This window comes from Agelaius tricolor, unplaced genomic scaffold (genome assembly GCF_023055355.1).
Source record: "Agelaius tricolor isolate 1412-34295 unplaced genomic scaffold, bAgeTri1.0.p SCAF_21, whole genome shotgun sequence".
Taxonomy (NCBI): domain Eukaryota; kingdom Metazoa; phylum Chordata; class Aves; order Passeriformes; family Icteridae; genus Agelaius; species Agelaius tricolor.
The window spans coordinates 1501001-1513291 of record NW_027269281.1 but is presented as its reverse complement, the minus strand read 5'-3'; the positions used below and the strand labels follow the sequence as shown (position 1 = coordinate 1513291).

The 12291-nt window shown below is 45.2% G+C and overlaps 1 protein-coding gene and 1 long non-coding RNA gene across 3 annotated transcripts in view; one reads left to right on the top strand and one right to left on the bottom strand.

Moving 5' to 3' along the window:
- Positions 1-1530: 1530 nt before the first annotated feature.
- Positions 1531-10600, bottom strand: LOC139598950 (uncharacterized). Its single transcript, XR_011682089.1, has 2 exons — positions 2951-10600; positions 1531-2581 (listed from the first exon to the last, which is right to left on the bottom strand). It is a non-coding gene; the product is annotated as an uncharacterized lncRNA (long non-coding RNA).
- LOC139598949 (ceramide transfer protein-like) overlaps positions 9885-12291 on the top strand; it is a 161985-nt gene continuing 159578 nt past the window's right edge. Inside the window, exon 1 of one of the 2 annotated variants that reach the window (XM_071445878.1) lies at positions 9885-10280. In XM_071445878.1, the coding sequence (XP_071301979.1) occupies positions 10185-10280 (96 nt within the window). In that variant the 5' untranslated portion in view covers positions 9885-10184. The remainder of the gene's footprint in view (positions 10281-12291) is intronic. The other variant, XM_071445876.1, reaches the window with a different exon arrangement.

The window sequence follows — 12291 nt, the reverse complement described above, 5'->3', positions numbered from 1 at the left end:
GAACCACTGTTTTCTTTTATACTGGCAAATTCAGATGGATATGTCAAAGCCATACATTCCTGTAGTCTTGTAATCTCTGTAGAAATGAACCAAAATGCATTACACTTGCTACTGTAGTAAAGTAATGAGATTAATGAGATTTCTTCTCACCTTTTGAACCCCAAAAATCCATCTCTGTCATGGTAGATTAATTTTCTCTTTGCAAGTGGCCCATTCCTAATTTTATATTCTTCAGAGATTATGAATAACACCAGACTGTAAATTTCCAATGAAACACTTTAATGGGATGCTCTCTGGGATTTTGTTTTCAAGTCTACCTTGAGACTTGAAAAGACATCTTCATCCAAATATGTACTAGTCTCTGGTTCTGTATCTACTTATCCTCTGTCTTTGGATTCAAAGCAGATTTACATGGTGCAAAATATTCCCACATAAATAAAACTCAGAACATGGCAACCACTGTAGTCCAGGAGGCTTGAATCTTGTTGACACAGTGGAAAAATCATTTGAATTCTCTGTGACCAGATACAACTGAAGGAAGTTGTTCTCAGCTATAATAAAACAATACTATGCACAAGTTTGTCCTTTGGCAAATTATCCTTGCAATGATTTATTACTTTAGTATGTGGAATTTACTATTCCAAATAGAGCAGTAAAATGAGCTACTATAAAATATGTTCATTTCTGAACATGTGACTGTCTTGTTTTAAAAGACAAAGGTCTGCCCAGGAAGGTGGGAACCTTCCTGGAATGGACAGATGTCCCCTCCTGCCAAATTATTTTAACTTTGAGAATTGCAGGGCTTCCAAGCAAAAATGTAGGCAAAGGAATAACAATTTTTTACTATAAAATATATATAACAGAACAAACAACAAAACAATAACAGAAGTTTCCCATCCTCAAGCACTGTTTCCCCTTTGATGTAGTTATGACCACGGCCAGCAGGGGGCACTGTCGGCTCTAGCGAGGCAGAAGGCTGCAATGACTTACTTGCAGCCAGCTGGCGGCGCTGGTGAGGCAGAGAGGGTGCGGTAGTTTCCTCGCGGCCGGCAGGGGGCGCTCCAATGCGAGCTCGGGACCTCCCCAGGGATGATGGCAACTTGAACAAGAGTGAAGAGGTGGGGGGCAAGGAGCAATTCCCAGAGCACTCACGCGAACTGTGCTGGTCTCCCAGCGCTGGCAGCCACTGAAGTCGCAGTCAACGGGCCAGCCAGGACCCTCTCTCTCTCTCAAGCAACGGGCTTACAAGCAGGCAGCAGGTAGAGCTCCACAGCAGTGCCCAGCCGCTACGCAGAAGTCCAGGGCCAAAACTGCACAACTGACCGTTTCTGCTCCCAGCAGGGAGAAGACTGCTCATCCCCAGCTAAGAACTGCCAAACCATTACAGTGGTATGCCAGAGCGATTGGCTACTCCTTTTATTTCTTTATCGCTGTCTATTAACCTAGAAAGCTGCCTCCTCCCCCCTTTCCAGTGTCTCCCTGGCAACAATGGCAAGAAATTCCATGAGAAACCTAACCCATAACAGTGACTAATTAAAAAATAATTAATTTTATTCATAGATTCATAGTGTTATAGATGAGTAATGTAATAGTTGGCTCTCACAATTAAGAGATAGATATATAGTAATGTGATTGTAATATGCCCTCCCCATAGACCTCTTTTTCCTCCCCCTTGTAATAGCCTTAGTAGTCAGGACATTTGGAGAAGGCCAGTTTACCAGGAGGTGCAGCATAACAACACCTGACCTCCAATCAAGATATAAGAAAGTAATCTCCACCAATGGACGGCAGAGAAGGAGTTGACTGACAAAACTTTGGGAGAGGCTAAAGATACAAAAGGCTGAGCATCCATTTTGCAGATGAGTATGTGGCTGGTAGTCATGGAGACTCCCAGTGCTGAAAACTTTTTCCTTATTCAGTCCTTTGTTGTATTTTTTGTTAAGGTTTAATAAACCTTTGAAATTTTAAAAGGGAGCAGTCGTTTCTCACAATAGAATCCCAGACAAAGGCTACTTGAGGCTTGGAGGGACCTCTGGAGATTGTCGAGTCCAACATCCCTGTTCAAAGCAGGCAACTAGAGTAGATTGCTGAGGATTGTGTCCAGTGTTGAATACCTCCAAGGGCAGAGATTCCACAACTTCTCTGGGCAACTTGTTCCAGTGTTTGACCATTCTCACAACAAAGAAGTTTCATCCTGTCCCTAAGTGGAGTTGGTTCAGATTCAGATAAATAAGTTCAGATGCAGATAAAGGTGGGAGAAAGGCAGTTTTTCAATGGTCAGTGCATTCTTTTGAGGAAACAGCCTTGATAAATTTCCTTCATCACTCCAGATAATGCTGTAATTCAAATCTATTTTAGTCTCCAGTATAAGACCTTTCATTAAGTCCTCTCCACCCACTCACTAATCTGCAAGCCTTATGAGAAGCAGCTGAGATAATTTGGTTTGTTCAGCCTAGAGAACAGGAGACTGAGGGGAGACCTCATTGCAGTCTTCAACAGCCTCATGAGGGGAAGTTGAGGGGCAGGTTCCAATCTCTTCATTCTTGTGACCAGTGACAGGACTCAAAGAAACAGCATGAAGCTGAGACAGGGGAGGTTTAAGTTAGCTATGAGGAAAAGGTTTCTCACCCAGAAGGTGGTTGGGCACTGAAACAGGCTCCCCGGGGAAGTGGAAACAAAACCCTCACCCAACAACGTGCAATTTAATCACAGAATCGGTTAGGTTGGAAGGGACCACAGTGGGTCATCTGGTCCAAACTCCCTGCTCAATCATGGTCATCCTAGAGCACATGGCACACGACTGCATCCAGACAGTTCTTGAATATCTCCAGTGAGAGAGACTCCACACCCTCTCTGGGCAGCCTGTTCCAGTGCTCAGTCACCCATACTGTAAAGAAGTTCTTCCTCATATTTAGGTGGAACTTCCTGTGCATCAGTTTCTGCCTCTTACCTCTTGTCCTATTGCTCAGCACCACCAAGAAGCCTATTTAATGTGGGGTTTCCGGGTCTTCTTCTGATAGCAGATGGCGATTACTGCAGAGAAGATGCTGGCCTTGGTGAGGAAGGAAAATCAATCACCACTGCTATTTCTGTGCTGCCCTCATTTGTGTTTCAAGGATGTCGAAGGAATACATCCAAGACCACTCTAATACTGCAGCTCTCAGAGCAAAATCAGACATACTCACTTGTGAAAAATGCGTATTTTATGATTAGCTTTTTGCAAATATTAAAATGAATATTATATGTGTTATGTTAGAAAGTTATGCTGTATTAATTTTCTTAAGTAGTGTGTTAAATATAGTTTTAGGTTATAACATAATGTTAAAATAGAAACTATGCTATGTAAGATACTTTTTTTAAAGAAAGGACTCACACCGAGATAGCAGCCACAGGACACCTAAATCTTTCAGAGAAAAAGAATTTATTGGTCTCTTATCAGAAGAAACTAACTTCTTCCTGCCTCGCTCAGCCCTGAAGACATCGTTAGGATTAAAAGGAAGAAGTTAAGACTGACCAGACAGACTCCTTTGTTTGAATGGAATTTATGCATCATGTATGAGGTGTATGAATATGCAACAGGCTATTGTTTTTAAGGGTTAATCCTCTGTTAACGGTTGTCCTTTTTCTGGCTTGTTTTGCCCAGAAAAAAGTACCCGGACCTTCAGTAACTCTTTGTTCTTATTGTCTCATATTCTCCTAAATCCTAATTGTCCAAATTTTTATTACTCTCATTATATTACTATTTTTATAACCATTTTATTACTATTAAACTTTTAAAATTTTAAAAACAAGTGATTGGCATTTTTCACACTACTAGAAAAATCCAAACAACTGTACACTGGCACAGTGACTGGACAAAAGATATCTCATTTAGAGAACACATTATTAAATTATTTACAGCTAAAAGGAAGCAGGAGGGGAAATCTACAAGGAGTCAGAAGAGATACTTTTTTGTTCTCAGCCCTTTTTTAGACATTTTCTCTGAGTTAAGCAAGACATTTTCTCTCTTTGTGTCTTTTTCTAGTTCACCTCTCTTTTCTTTGGCCTCTGTAGACTGTGTCTGCCAATCTCTAGGCTGTGTCTCATTACAGAGTATGAAATCTATCCCATCACTGGCTGCAGTCTCTAGATACTAGTGTTATAAAAGATCCATCCATTTTCACAGTTTTGCTTTAGAATTATCATCTTTTGTCCAATTGTTCAGTACTACTCTGTCCCTTTTTTTTTTTTGACTGCTAGAACAGCTTCTCTATTGCATTGAAAATGAACCAGAATGGGTTAAAAAAAATTATTTAATAAAATACATATAATCCCAGGGATGAGATGTATAGGGGACACATTACTATGAGACTTAAAAGAGCTCAGTCTGTTTGCCTTATTAAAAAGAAGCTTGGGAGGTGACTAGCTTGCAGAGTTTAAATACCTCAAGGGGAATAGAGATGTTGGAGAAATCAATGCTCATCTTTACTGCAGCCAGAATTGAAACAAGCAGCAATGGCTGGGAGGTAAATTCAGTTACAGTTGAAGCCCATTCATATTTGAAAGGAGTGTTAAAAAAAGAGGACCGCAGCATGATATTGGCTTTTGCATTTATATATATTAGTTTTTGCATTGATCATAAGTATTCAGATATAATATCATGTATACCTTTATTTAGCTGTTTGTCAGTATAACAAAATCTATAAGTTTAAGTATGTATTGCATAGTTTATAGAAATAGTAGTGGGGTGAATACACTATATTATAGGCCTTAGCTGAACACTAGGTGTTAAAACACCTCTATGTAACCAAACAAATGGTGTAAAGTGATCATGTTGTTCTCCTTTCTGTTGACTGAATCTTCCAAGTGATAAGAAAACCATGACACAAACCAGAGGACAGTTAGAGAATATAAAGTTAAATTTAAGGAGGACATACTAAATCATTATCAGAGGATGTGAAACAGCAGGATGGAGACACAACAAGAAATAAAATATATTGACTTGACACACAGGATGTCATGCAGATAAGCCAAAGTCTGAAGAAGCCAAACAAAAGAGTTCCCGAAACATCAGAAAGTTCGCAAGAATGTTTGACTAATGTATGAAACACGTGAATATGCATGTACCTCAGCGATGTAATGGTATAAAGATAACACTGTTTGTATGTACCACCGTGTTCTTTGGCTGTTGGCCAGGAGCACCCCAGAGCTGGAAATATCATCCTTCTTTTATCCTATTGAAGCGATACACGGAATAAATAGACTCCACAACCAGATATAGTTATGAAGTGGGTATGTATGTCAGCGCCCAGCACAAGCGAGATAGCTCTCATGAAAACTTGTGCCCCGAGCCTCGGGCTGTCCCACATCTTCATACACAAAGGTATTCTATATGCAATACATTGCACAACTTTTTCATGCATATTCAACCCCTGGCCCCGCCTGTTCTTGCCTCATATAGTAATCAGATCCACGCCCTTCTGGGCATGCGTTGTTTGCTGTGGTGGTCGCACGGGGGGGGGGGGGGGGGGGGGGGGGGTCTCTGGTGGTCTCTGAGGCTGAAGTTTGTGGTCTTCCTCATGATTGAACTTTTGAACTTTTCTCCTTTGCGCATGCGCTTTTGGTCCCTTGGTGCTTATCTGAGTAGTCTGTCGGCCTTGATTAGCTTGGAGACAGAGGAGTTCCTTTATCTGGGCTTTTTGTATCTCTTGGTCTTCTCTGGTATTGTTCTTTATGCAAGAAGCTTCAGAAATTTGCATTTTCCTATGCCCTTTGTACCATGGCAGAGGTTTCTTAAGTAAAAAGGTTAAAATTCAACACATAGTTCTACAGGCTAAACTTGAAATGCTTAATTCATATTGCTAATTCAAGTGAAATCCAAAAATGTCTATTTCACTATTATTATTAAACTTTTCAAAATTCTAAGGAGTGAACTCCATTTTAAACACTAACTTGCACTCCCAACTCAGTCATCAAATCCCCTCCTAGCAAATCACAATCACAACCAGGAACAGAAACTCATGCCTTTCAAACTCATCTCACGCATTCACCAGTAGTGGTTGAATAAAGCACACAGGCTCATCTTTCCCACTTACTCCCTGAATTATCAAAAGAATCCCCTTTTGTAAGGGCTCCAGTGTGGTGAGCCCCCCCGGTACATTAGGAGATTCTGACACCCTTAACAATCCATCTCTAATGTTCTCCTTTTGTTTTTTTTTTTTTTACAAATGGCACATTGATTCCTTCCCAATCACTGTCCTGGTGGCCGCCCCCTTCCCTTTTGTCCTGGGGCTCTCTGTACTTTTTTCTGTTGGAGGTTGTAAAAACTGCTATTATCCTTGTCTGTACCTTTACCTTTTCCTCATCCTTTCTTTCATATACCTGCTGTGCCTTTCTAACCAACTCCTGCAAGGGCTCACTGCTACCTCTCCATCCCCTGCTCCCGCTGCGTGTGAGCTCTCACCCCTCCACAACCGCCAAACTGCAAAATCATTCGCCTCCCTGGTGATCCAAACAAAATCCCTTCTTATATAGGGCCAGGCTTTGGTGGCACATTGTATCTTAAATCAAAGCCGGTCCCTGTATCTCCTGTATCTTACACCGTACACCAAAGCCGGTCCTTGTCCTGCCGGAGTGTCCAGACGCACCCCCCCGCCAACCCGTCCAGGTCCCCGGGCACTCTCCCAGTACCACAAGCTCTGTAAAGCACCAGATGCTGGCGCAAGCGACGGGATCGACGGGATGTCCCGGAACCTCATGGGGGCCGGGGGCCACTGCAGCCCCTGCCCCGCGGTGGTGGTGGCATTGGGCACTGCCCGGCGTTGAGCCCACGGTTGCCCCACAGCCCCGGCTTGGTCCTGCACCTCCCCACCAGTCCCTAGCCCGTGCCACCAGTCCTGCTCTCTCACACCTGGCCTCAGCATTCCTCACCATAGAGAAATCCCCTCAAGTCCTGAGTAGTAAGTGGACAAACCCAAATCCTCCACCCTGGCTTCATAATGACCCAGGGAGGGGTGGAGGTGTAGGAGCAATACCTCCCTCTTTTCCCTATCCTAGAAGCTGGGAGTACATAAGACTTGAAGCCAGCCCTGTATTAGACTGGAAACTTTGAAGATAAGGCAGAGAACACGCCAGTTCTCTGTTTCTCTTTCCTTATCATACAGTCTCCCATTGCTATTTGCCTTAACCATATTCCTCCACATTCCCCTTCAGCCAATCCTTTTCCAAGATTCCTTCCCGACTGCCCTTATTGCCCCTTCTGGGCATCCATGTCCCTAACTGCCTCTGGGAGAATGTGCAAACCATCTCAACATTCTCCCAAAGGACCCTTTGAAGGTATTTTGGGATCCTCATCCCTATAGTTGAGACCCTTTCTCAACTTTACTGCCCCTCCAGGCATCCTGCCATGTTTTACTCCCTGGTGAGATTTCCAGTAGTCCTTTCCTGTGGACTCTTCATGAAGTCCCCTGGTCTGCCTCTTGTTTGTCTGCTGGACTGTCTCAAGTACCCAATCAATCGCCCAGTGCTGGCCAGTGTCGAAGGGAGCTGGTCACCGAAACTGGGTGAGGCGTACCTCCAGCTCCTCTTGCCATGTGCTGGCCCTAGATGTTGGAAGGATCCCAGGTGAGCTCCCATCTTGTGTGGAAAATCACACTATGAAAAAGCAGTATCCATAAAGGAGACAGAAGAGCCGTGAAACTTTATTCAAATAAAGAGAGAGAGTCCACTGGGGCACATGTCTGCAGGGTTTTCTCTCTTGAGGTTTTGGAGGACACAGCCTCCATTATCCTAAACTCCTGGCAGCATGTTGCCCTCTTCCTTTCCCCATTGGCTGAGGTACTAGGAAGCCTACCCAAACCGCCTACCACATATTCCCCCTTGAACCTGTCATTTTACCCCAAACTTCAGAAGTTCAGGCTTGTGCAGACCCACTTGGCTGTTTCAGGAGCCAAGCTGTCTGGGCTCTGTAATAAACCTGCTGCTTGAAGTTATTAGAGACATTAAGACCTGTTTCAAAGACGTTAACACCCATACCCTCACCCATCAAATTTTTTGTAAAGACATTAGCACACATCTTCCCTATCCTTACCATAACTGTTTTTGGGTCCCAAAGTGATGGAACTTTGTCACCACCTGCTGTTATCCATAGTTTTTCAAATTCTCTCTAATTTTCCTCTTCCCTTATAATTACTCTCATTGTTTCATCTGAAGACTGTGTGATCCTGTACAGTCTTCAAGCTTATATACTGGGGATTAGCCCTGACAGTCTGGTAATACCTAGGCCACCATCTCTTGTGCTGAAATAAAGGATGGTATCAGATATACTTGAAGGTAAATGCAACCAGTTAGTGATGGCAGATCTAATTGCCAAATCAAGACTCAAGGTCCATGGCTTTCACACCAGCCTGGTCTGCCAAATAGATCAATCTGGGGATAGTATATCCTTTCAAGATGTCTACCTTCTGAAATGGTTTTAAAAGAGCCTTTTCAATCTGATGTAGCCAATCTTCCAGTTTTCCCAGTAAGTCTGGTTTTGATATTCCTACCCATGGATCAATGCAAAATCACAGGTATTTCTCAGTTAGCAGGATCAGTCATATTGCGGGGCAGGCCATTAATTGTCCCTGGTGGACAGTCACTGATAGTATATGAGTCCTTGATAGGCTTGATATAGAAGTCATAGCACTTCTCCCCTTGCATCCTGAGGCCTGTAAGATCACAAAAAGCATTTAAGATTTCAATATTTCTCTTCATTCCCTCCCATGGTCCACTTAACGAAACAAGGTCATCTGGAAAGGTCATAAATGTTAAATTTTTCTCACAATATTGGTAACCATATCCCTCCTCTTCAAGCTTCCACAGCAGAGGGTCCACAGCTAGATTAAATAGAATCTGAGACATTGAATCACCGATTCCCAATCCAAATCCTGATGGGATCCGACTGCTCATCCCTCAGGTCGATATATGTCTTGATGTTACCATACATGCTTGCAATCAGAGCAATATGATTGTCCATACCCTTCTGCCATGTCTGGGATGATACCAGAGATCAACCAAAGATGGAACAGTTCCATTAACTGGCACTGTATCTATTTTAATAAGATCCCTCAAACTAAGATTTCTTTCACTGTGACCACGGCTTAGAATGCCAAGTTGTCCATTTGGCCAACTGATCAAAAAACACCAAGGCCCTTGAATGTTTCAGGTAATTCCCATCTCAACCTGGACACCATGTGCACCTTGTCAAGAGGGATACTGCATCTCAGGGATTCCACCACATCCAGGATATTGTTGGTGCAGCCAGATGATAGGGAGGAAGCAACGTATAACACTGTCTCTGGGCAGAAGTTAACTCAATTACCATGAAGGCATTCCAGCAGGACCACAAGGAGGTGTGACATCTGCAGCTCTGCTCAGCTAGTAACTATGGTCGTGTCTTAAGTTATAATTCCTCCGGCCAGAAAGGTTTGCCACACACCTCCCAAATCCTGATAGCTTGACATAGTGGACGGCAATACTATTTCTCTCAATCTAGAAAGTGAGCAGAGCCAGAGAAATGCTTTACCTTAGTAAAGAAAGGGTCCTTCTCCCTCACCCCCCCTTCCAAAAAAAAAAAAAAAAAGGCAAGCAAACATCGCCCTAAGCAGTACCACTGCTCTCGTCCGGCGGCAGAGAAAACAGAGCTCCCCACCTCATCGAGTTACGAAGGCGAAACCCACCGCTAACTTCACAGAAACGACGAAGTCAAGATGGCGGTCACCCGGCGACGGGAGAGAACCGCTGTAGCGGACTGCGTCTCCAAGAGCCAATTGTAGCCAGCCTTACTGCTGAAAGAAAGAAGACTACAACTCCCGGCAGCCGCCGCGCGGCCCGGCTAGGGAACCTGGGAGGGAAGGCGAGGGGCGGAGGTAATAAATAGTGGCACGGAGCACTCGTCTTGTGTAAGATGGTGGTGGCTGCTACGCTCTAAGTGGAGTGCGTGGCAGGCAGGCACGTACTTGTCTCCTCGCCGCCTCTGTGTTGTGGTTTTAGCCGCGGGTAGGGGCTGTGGAGCAATAGTGAGAGGGAAATCCAGGCTTGCGTGCCTCGGTGCCGGCCGGTTGCTGGTGGTACTACTCAAGAAGAGGCCGCTGCTCCCGTCCCTTCAGCAGGAGGAAGCTGAGGTTGCTGTGGGCGGGGATCGATTGGTTCTTCCCTGTTCGGCTATGTCGGACAATCAGAGTTGGAATTCCTCTGGTTCCGAAGACGACCCCGAGACAGAGCTCGGGCTGCCTGTTGAGCTCTGTGGGGTACTCAGCAAGGTAAGCTGCGTTTCCTCCTCCCCGCAGCCTGTGCCTGACGGCCTCTCGCTTCCCTTTTCCGCGTCGCACTACAGTCCCCCTCCTACAGCTTGGCCCTAACCCTAATTCTGAAGCTGGCTGAGGGCTGTCAGCCCCGGCTGCCTGTTTCCTCCCCACCCCGCTATTCCGGAGGATCAGGCTAAGGCTCCTGCATCCCCCGGCGCCGGTGGAGGGGCCTGGTTGGGGCGTGGGAGGCGCCGTCATGGCCGATGCAGCCGCCACCTGATGGCGTGGAGCCTGCTAGGCAGAGGCTCCGGCGTCCGGCACAAACCCCCCGCGCCCCCTCCCTCAGCCGGAGGCACCACCACATCCCCCCTGGACCAGGGGAGGAGGAGGCTCACGTCCTTATACTCGCATCTGCTTAGTACCTGTCCGTCCTTCCCCCACCCCTCGCAACCTTCGAGAGGCGGCATGAGGGAGCAGTTTCTTGAGGAAGAGTCGCGGGTGAGGCTTCAGCCGCGCGCGGCTGGGGGAAGGGTTGGTGGCTGGCTGTCTCTGCTGCCCCCATATCGAGCCTGCTGGCTGGCTGGCGTAAGCTTCCGGGAAGAGGCCCGCGAGGGGGCAGCCAGGTACGCGCGGGGAGGTGTCTCCCCCACTCCTTAGGCTTCTGGCCGAAGCTGACATCAGTCCTGGGTGTGGTCTGGAGCCGCGACATCACACATCCCTGCCCGGGAGCTTCCTAAAGGCAGGCGCTGCTCGTAGTCACTTCCCAGAAGCAGGCCCCAGCACGAATGGCACAATCTTTGGTCCAACTATCAAAACAGGGCCATAAAATACTCCTTCAGCGGGAGGTACAGGAGGTGGGGAGGAGTGGAAGAAAAATTACATTGAAGTTTATTTCCCCCTTTTAAAAATAAGCATCACTTTTTGCTCTTATATCACTGAAAGTTAAATGACTTGCAAATATGTGTTGGATGATACTGGGAAACTTGAAGGAGTGTTTTAAAACTGAATATTGAATTACTAAGTTTGAAAGCAGATTTTTTTTAAAAAACCGAAAATACTTTCAGAATAAAGTTGAAATATCTTTAGAATTAAAGCACTATGTTTTGAATTTCTTTCCTATGCAATAAGGCCAGACACAGACCTGTGTAGAAGGTACATATCATAGAGTACTGAAATTATAAGTAGGCCCTGGAAGCTGAGAGGAGCTGTGATGGGGCTAGTACTCTTTTGTGAGGGACTCTGTGAACTCCTTCAGTCTTGAAAATATTTCTAAGCCTAGAGATGGGAGGAACAGCTCGGAGGAAAGAAGGCCCTTGGCTCTCATCTGTAAAATCTTATAATCTAATAAGTTCTAGTGCTGTATTTTACTGGTGTAGCAGGTGAAGCCATGGCTTCTCCTGACATTCTGTAGCTTACATACATGCAAATGTTTCTGGATGATTGTGCTGAGTGTAGCTGATGCTGCCTTTTCTGTGAGAACATGGAATGGAATATGAATAGCTGAGTATGGTGAAACCTGTTGCAGTGAATATGCTTGAGGGACATTTACCTTTTACTAGTTGACACCTCAGCGATACTTGAGACAAGCCAAATAAAATCAAATGGTAGCATACCAAGCTTTCTACTAAAGAAATAATTACTTTTAATAATTTAATGCGTATAATTACTTTTTAAATCAATAAAAGTAGGCTACAGTTCTCTGTGTATGCACTACTGTTTCAGTTCTGCCCTTTGGTAAAGAGCAAAGCTTTGGACGAAATGGAAAAATTTGGTAAGAGAATCTTATTACAAGTTGTGAAACTGGAAGGATTGCTGGCTCTAAACATTTTGGGTGCATGTGTGGGGAAAGGGGCAGGTTGGGCCTTGCCTTTTGTGAGGCAATGCACTGCCCTGTACACCCCACTCCCCCCGGGCCTGTATTCCAGCCCTGCAGTAGCTGCCAATCACTGGCATGCTGGAAGCAATGCCCCACACTCCACCCCTGGAGCCCCAGTCTAGCCCCAGAGGGCCAGATGACCAGAACGAC